The 8,013-nt window shown below is 40.0% G+C and overlaps 1 protein-coding gene across 1 annotated transcript; it reads right to left on the reverse strand.

The window, feature by feature from the left end:
* Positions 1-514: 514 nt before the first annotated feature.
* orc4 (origin recognition complex, subunit 4) lies at positions 515-7,706 on the reverse strand. The gene is made up of 14 exons (XM_062414675.1): positions 7,668-7,706; positions 6,395-6,463; positions 6,190-6,266; positions 5,277-5,367; positions 5,113-5,188; positions 4,931-5,016; positions 4,430-4,478; positions 4,173-4,324; positions 3,915-4,088; positions 3,127-3,213; positions 2,335-2,443; positions 2,138-2,233; positions 1,147-1,214; positions 515-1,031 (listed from the first exon to the last, which is right to left on the reverse strand). The coding sequence occupies exons 2-14, from the start codon at positions 6,452-6,454 to the stop codon at positions 849-851; spliced, it is 1,308 nt and encodes a 435-aa protein (XP_062270659.1). The 5' UTR covers positions 6,455-6,463; positions 7,668-7,706; the 3' UTR covers positions 515-848.
* Between the last annotated feature and the right edge of the window lie 307 nt (positions 7,707-8,013).

Raw genomic sequence — 8,013 nt, forward strand, 5'->3', positions numbered from 1 at the left:
TTGTGACACTTCCTATAAAACACACACACACAATGATTAAATCTACTTTCCTGACAGCATTTTTGCAGAGTTACAAGCTCACAGTGACAAATCAAAATTTCATCCTTTTCAAGCATCCTTGTATTTCTCCATCCAGGCTCATGTGATTGCAGACATTCGCCACTAGATGGCAGCATTGAGCAGCTGAAGTGCCAGCAGACTGATAGGGTCCAACTCTTCGTCTTTGAGGTATTTTGAGGAGAAAAACATGAAAAGATTTGAGGATAAGAGATGATTTATGTCAGCTGTGAATCTGTTCTAACTCGTCTTACTATAAAAAAGTCTTTGGGAATCACATATTTTTAAGTTAAGTCTGGAAAAAGGTGAATTTTTTAAGGCACTTCTCAATTTCACAAGCTTGAATGATTTGCAAGACTTTAATTAATGATTTTAGGGTTATATAATGATTTCAATAGCAAGTTTTAGGATGAAATATAAGAAAATGAACTGATGCATTGACAGTTTTAAAGCCAAACTCGCCATTTTATTTCATTTTTATATCAAAACTCTGCTTCAAGACAAAATAATACTCTCATAGTCCCGAAAAAATGGTGATTTCTCCATCTGAGGTGATTGTAACTCGTTCTCCTCTCATTCGGGTGGACACATTTGGTCAACGTCTTTGTTTCAAGCATCAGTTTCCATTTCAAAACATTGAAACTTTGAATTTCTTCTTTCTTTTCATCTATTAGACGATTTATATCAGTGTCCAAGACCACAGAGTCACATTTCCTTGCTTTTCTGGCGCATCACCGAAGAGAAAAACAAAGCAAATGAACGTCTACGTAAAGTCCCAGCGTATCTTTTAATTAACCGAACGCCGACATGGCCCACTGCTTGACGTCCGTGGGGCACTGCGGATACTTCTGCATGGCCTCCATGATCTGACTATTGTCCACCATGAGTCTCATCAGCTGGTATTCCCTCTGCGTTTTAGCCGCGGAGGAGTCGGCCGGTCGGATCAACTCCAGCTGCTGCAGGTGCTCGAAAGCCTGAGGAGAAAGTTGGCGAAACAAAGTCTTAAAATGAGTCTTTTTGTCATATAAAGATCTATAAATATTGATAATTTCTCTGAAGGCCTTTTAAGATTTTGGTGTTTGTACCGACCTTCATGATGACAGGCTGCTCGAATTTGTACATAGAGTTTGACTTTCTCTGCAGGAACTTCTTAAACTCTAAAAGAAAAGACATGTAAGAAGAGTATAAAATCAATAATAAATCAATTGTGCATCAATTGCATGAAGCAGTTTGTCTTCAGCGCTTCGACGTGTTGCACATATCGAGTGAAGATTTGTAAATGTGTGAGTGGAAATGAAGCCAAAATCAAACAGGACATTTAAAATATATAAAAGACACATTTGAACCAACTTAAATTGGCTTTTAGATTTAGGCTGCAACCAATTAAAGCAGGGGGGTCAAACATGCGGCCCGTGGGCCAGAACCAGCCCACCGAGGGGTCCGATACGGCCCACTTTCCTTCCTGTCTTCCATCTTTCCTTCCTCCTTTTTCTTTTTTCCATCTGACCGACCGACCTTCCTTCCTTCCTTCCTTCCTTCCTTCCTTCCTTCCTTCCTTCCTTCCTTCCTTCCTTCCTTCCTTCCTTCCTTCCTTCCTTCCTTCCTTCCTTCCTTCCTTCCTTCCATCTTTTCATCCTGTGTTCTCTTCCTTCCTTCCTTCCTTCCTTCCATCTTTTCATCCTGTGTTCTCTTCCCTCCTTCCTTCCATCTTTACTTTCTGTCTTCTTTTCCTTCCTTCCTTCCTTCCTTCCTTCCTTCCTTCCTTCCTTCTCTTCCTTCCATCTTTCCTTTCTGTCTTCTTTTCCTTCCTTCCCTCCTTTATAATTTCAGGTGAGAAAAGGCTTAACATCTTATTTCCCTCGTTGATTCATTTACTTGTTTTTCCTTTACGTACTAAAAACCAAAAAGTCAATTTTCCTGAGTTATCATCTCGAGCTATTTGAGATGCGAACGTCTCTCCTGTGTCGATATTGTCTTTAAACTCTGGCTGCCTGTCGCCTTTCATGTCTCCTCTGGGTGCCGTTTTCTCTTCGCCTCTCCGCCTGTCTCGTGTTTTCTGATTCTGAAGTGTAAAGCGTACCGTTGTGAACCATTTGGAGATTGAACGGCTCTCCTTCGTAGACGTCGTTGAGGTGTTTCATGGCGATGATCAGACACAGCTCCAAGATGGACAAACCTGAGAGAGAGAAACCAAAAAAAAAGAAAGTGGTGTTAAACTACTCAGAGAATCTCCCACATGTTAATTATTTGACTCCGATTTTTTTTTTTTTTTTTTACCGTGAAGCATATTCGCCTTGGCGTCGGCAAAGCAGAGTCGGCTGGCCTCCAACAAGTCGGCAGGTTTGATGGCCGGTTTGGCAACAGACACACGACTGAGACACAACATCTGGAGGAGAAAACACAAGATGGAATATTTTTAGCAAGACAGGCAATAAACAAATTATACTCTTGTGTGTTTTAATTCAATTTTCCATATTTTAACCCTCCTGTCGTCAAACTGACCCCGTCTCTTTTTACTGGTCCTTCTTTCCTTCCTTCCTCCCTCTTTCTTTAATTTTTCCTTCGTTCTTCCCCTCCTCCCCTCTTTCCTCACTTCCATCCATCCTTCCTTCCTTCCCTCCTTACTCCTTTCCTTCCTTCCTTCTTTCCTCCCTCCCTCCCTCCCTCTCCTCCCTCTCCTCCTTACTCCCTTTCCTTCCTTCCTTCCTTGCTCCTTTCCTTCCTCCCTTCTTTCCTCTTTTCCTCCCTCCCTCCCTCCTTACTCCTTTCCTTCCTTCCTTCCTTCCTTACTCACTCACTCCCTCCCTCCCTCCCTCCGTCCCTCCCTCCCTCCGTCCCTCCCTCCGTCCCTCCCTCCTTACTCCTTTCCTTCCTTCCTTTCTTCCTTCCTCATCCCTTCCTCGTGTCCTTCCTTTCTCCTTTCCTCCTTCCTCATCCCTTCCTCCTGTCCCTCCTTACTCCTTTCCTTCCTTCCTTCCTCATCCCTTCCTCCTGTCCTTCCTTGACCTGAGGACAACAGGAGGGTTAAACGATGATTTGAGGCTTTAACAGTGAGATTAAAGTGCTCACCAGAAGCATTTGCATTGAGCGAAAGTCTTTGCTGGAGTTGAAGTGTCTTTGTAAAACGTCCTCCACTGATTTGTCTTCACAGAGCGTCTGAAAACAGGAAAGAGGAGAAGCAAAATGATAGTTAACCTCTGTGGTGTCCTCCCGGGTCAAATTGATACCGTCTGTTTTGACTGTTCCTTCTTTCCTCCCTTCCTTCCTACCTTCTTTCCTCCCTCCCTCCTACCTTCCTCCCTTCCTTCCTTCTTTCTTTCCTCCGTCCTTCTCTCTTTCTTTCCTCCTTCCTACCTTCTTTCCTCCGTCCTTCCTTCCTTCTCTCCTCCCTCCCTCCTTTCCTTCCATCTTTCCTTTCCTCCCTTCTTCCTCCCTCCTTTCCTTCTTCCTATTTTCCTTTCTCCCTCCCTCCTTCCTCCATCCCTCCTACCTTCCTTCATTCCTTTTTTCGTTCTTTCCTCCCTCCCTCCTACCTTCCTTCCTTTGTTCTTTCCTCTGTCCTTCCTTCTTTCCTTTCCTTCCTCCCTTCCTTCTTTCCTTAACTCCCTCCCTCCTTTCCTTCCTTCCCTTCTTCCTCCCTTCCTTCCTTGACTCGAGGACAACAGGAGGGTTAAACAATGCCGATAATATGAAATTTGACCATCGCTGTAGCAGAATCTTTGGATCGTTTATTATCGCGACTCTTGTGGGTCAATTATCCACAAATCTAGGCGGACTAAAACTCAAAATTAACCACCAAAATAACGCCAAATAATTCAAGGTGTTTTCATTGAGTTAAAATCACTTCTTCAATCCACCTTGATGCTGTCGTTCCAGTCCTCAGCGAACTTGCCGTCGGGGAAGTCGTCCGGCAGGCTGAGCTGCGTTCTCACCCGCTCCACGTACTCCTCGAAGGCCAAGCTGCTCAGTAGATGAATCTGACGGTGGGAAAACCTCGATTTCACCCGCTTCTCCAACAGCTCCAGAACATCCTTTGAATGGAAAGAAATGCATTGATTTAAAAAACTTAAAACGTTTAAAAGCTACAGAGTCTGACTGGAGATGCTGAGGCTCACCAGTCTGCAGGTGATGCCGACCACAGCGATGGGCGACTGGGCGGACTGGGAGACGTCCAACAGGTTGTAAAGTAGAGTTTGGTTCTTGTGGTGAGCGAACAGGTCGAACTCGTCCAGGATGAACAACACCGGAAGACTACTGCTGCGATCACCTTGACAACGGAGAGGGGGAAGAAGCAAAACAATATGTCACATTTAAACATTAAACTGTACATTTTAAAGCCTTTAATATAATCAAAATCCATCTGTTTTCTAACCTTTCTTCAACGCCTCCAGAAGGAAAGCCAGATTCTCAGCAAAGCTTCCCTGAAATTAAACAGATTTAATCGTATTTTATTAACCTTTATATACTGTTAAGAGTCAAATTTTAACCAATTTTTGACCCAAAATTGTCCAAGATTTGATAACTTACACTAATTTGACCCAAACAATACAAAAAGGAACCCTAACCCTTTAAAATATATATTGTTGTAGCATGTTTGACCCATATTTATGCAACATTTCAAAATGTTCATTCTTTACATTTAAAATAATTTAGTTTTCATGCTTTATTGACCATAATAAAGTGTTTTTTTTACATAGTTTCTTCTTATAAAAACTAAAAAATAAACTCTGAAAGCTTCCTTAAGGATTAAATCATGTTTATTTGTGACTGATGATGTATTTATGAATGATTTGTGCTTCTGAAGTTTGTTCTAGACACTAATTATGTTGAGGATTAAAGAAAATAAGTGTTAATAAAACTCTAAAATACTTACAAAAACTTTATCACCGACGACATTTTCCAGGTGGAGTTGCCGCGTTATTTCTTTTAGCGCTATTCTGTCGTCCGTCTGCAAAAGTCCTTCAAAAAAACAGACGAGAAATTTGTAAATTTGAGTGTAAATCATCTAATTTGAGTGTGTTAAATGTTAAAAAATGAAGTTTTAAGATGTTGTACCATTGAGATGAACCTGTAGAAGGTTTTTGTGGACTTCCTTTTCCTCCAGCAGGTCTCTTAACACACACTTCAGCAGCTGCAGACAGGAAAAAAAAGAGGATTTAATACACGATTGGTCATCTTCTGAACCCCTAAGCTCTGTTTTTATATCTGTGGAGGCTCACCATTGTTTTGCCGGCTCCTCTCGGACCGACGATGAGCACCGAGTTACTTTCTCCGTGGACCGCCGTCCGCTTCAGAAGCTCCAGCAAGTTTCTGAAAAACATGAATCGGCTTTTTAAATATATAAAGAACAGTAAACTTCTTGCGTCATCTACTGAGAAAAACTACTAAACAACAACTCTTCCTCCTCCTGCTCTTCCTCCTCCTCCTCCTCCTGCTCTTCCTCCATAGATTAATGGTGTTAAACATGAGGCACGTGGACCAGAACCAGCCCGCCAAGGAGTCCAATCCGGCCCACTTTCCTTCCTGTCTTCTTTTCCTTCCTTCCTCCCATCAATCTTTCTTTCCCTCCCTCTTTTTGTCCCTCCTTTCTTCCTTCTGTCCTTCCTCCATTTCTTCCTTCTGTCCTTTCTTTTTTTCTTTCCATCCATCGTTCCTTTCTGTCTTCTTTTCCTTACTTCCTTCCTTCCATCTTTCCTTCATTCTGTCCGTCCGTCCTTCCTTTCCTCCCTCCTTCCTTCTATCTTTCCTTTCTTTCTTCCGTCCTTCCTTCCGCCATTCTGTCCTTCCTCCCTGTCTTCTTTTCCTCTCTTCCTTCCTCCCTTCCTCCCTTCCTCCCTTCCTTCCTTTCTTCCCTCCCTCCCTCCTTCCTTCCTTCCTTCCTTCCTTCCTTCCTTCAATCTTTCCTTTCTCCCTTTTGTCCTTCTTTCCATCCCATATTTCCTTCCTGTTATGAATCTCTAAACTTACATACTTTCCAGCCTCATTTCTTCGACTAATTTTACATTTATTTACCTCTTGAATCTTGCACCAAATGTTAAAACTAGAGACTAAATCAGAGTCCTTTCATCACAGCATGAAAAGATTAACACGAGAAGTCGACTTTAAAACCTGCGCTGATGGAATAAAACCTACTTGTGTTGAGCCTCCAGTCCCACCGGCTTGTCAGGAAGCTGCTGGTGACAAAGCCGCTCCCTCAAAATCCTCTGAAGCTGCAAAAAGAAGGTGAGTAAAAAACATTAAAAAACAACCTCAAGTGCAAATTATGAAGCATCTTGGCATCCAGTTGCTCATAAGTATGTAATTAAAACTAATAATTAGAGAATAAGTGAAGACAAACCTCTGTAAAGCATTCCCCGACTGGCAGATGAGCGTCTTTCACCTTCCTTTTACTCATCATTTAGTGACTCTAAAAGGAAAAACATGTTCATTAGTGAAAATTAGAGCCTTTTATAGTAATATAGGCAGCATTTTATGTAATTTTACCCTTTTTTCATCATTCAAATTTAATATAAACTGTATATTTTTGTTCTATTTGTGTTTTTTTGTTACTTATAATTACCAAATTCCCTACTGTTTCAGTGTCCTGGTGATATTTGGACTATAACTTAAATATATCTCGCATCTATTACATACCCTTTGATATTTTAGTGGATTAATGCAAAAAATATTGGATTTTTTGCATTAATTCATAGTTAAAATACGTTATATTAATAGTGTGCTGCAGCTGTAACTCCTTTTTGTGGAGTTTATTCAACTCATAATTATATTAAATCACTTATATATACTTTCTAGGCCCTCATTTTTTATATTTGCGTTTGTAAATTATCTCCTCCTGAGCATTACATTGCTATATTTAATCTAAAATATATGCATCTTATCCACTAACTTTTATTCTCTGGCTTATTTTTTGTTTTTATGTGTTATCTGATTTATTTGGGTTTAAATGCACGCTTAAATGTTGTTTTATTTTAATTTAAAGCACTCTGGAGCAAAGTGTTTGCTTTTTTAAGGTGCTATATAAATAAAATAAACTTTAAACTTGAAGCTCAGATAAAACTACAACAATCAAAGCCAAACTCCATTTAATTTTTCGCTTAAACTATATTTTCTGGCTTTTGTAGCATGTGTGTATACATGCTGTAAAACAATATACGATGTTTAATAGATTACTATAATTCCCTTTTAAATTCGGCATATAGTTAATGCACCCAAAACATCTTTTAATGTGTAATTTTAACAATAACTCTGATTCAGGCTGCTCGTTTAAAGTGCGTTTAAACAGTAGATACATATATTAAGTATGAGCTACACTAAAATAACAAAAGCTTTGAGACATGCTAACTACGCCGAATTAAAAACAAGCTTGTTATACTTATAAAAATGTAATTAGTTGTTTTTATCGTGCATATTTATTTGCCCACATTTAAAAACACATATTTTCTGAATGGAGTTTGGTTTTCGTCTCTTTCTCTCCACGCTGAACATCATCGGAGCTCAAAGTGAAACCAGAAACATGATTTACCTCCTTTAAGATTACTCTGATTACACAGTTAGATTAGCACTAGTTTATCCAGCAGTTTATATATTAATTAATAAAGAAATATACTTACTAGAAGCAGTAACACAACAGCTGACAGCGCTCAACCTTCGCGGGAAAACCGGTCCGCAAGTGATGACGACTTCCTGCTTTGGCTGCTCTGATTGGCTGAAGCAGAATAGAGTCAAAATACTTTGTTATATATGCACATGTGGTACTTTTACTACATTAAAAATCATAATACTGCAGTACTTTTACTGTAATACTTTAACTTCATCACTCATAATACTGCAGTACTTTTACTGTAATACTGCATACTACATCTCATAATACTGCAGTACTTTTACCGTAATACTGCATACTACATCACTCATAATACTGCAGTACTTTTACTGTAATAATGCATACTACATCACTCA

This window comes from Scomber scombrus, chromosome 24 (assembly GCF_963691925.1).
Source record: "Scomber scombrus chromosome 24, fScoSco1.1, whole genome shotgun sequence".
Lineage (NCBI taxonomy): Eukaryota > Metazoa > Chordata > Actinopteri > Scombriformes > Scombridae > Scomber > Scomber scombrus.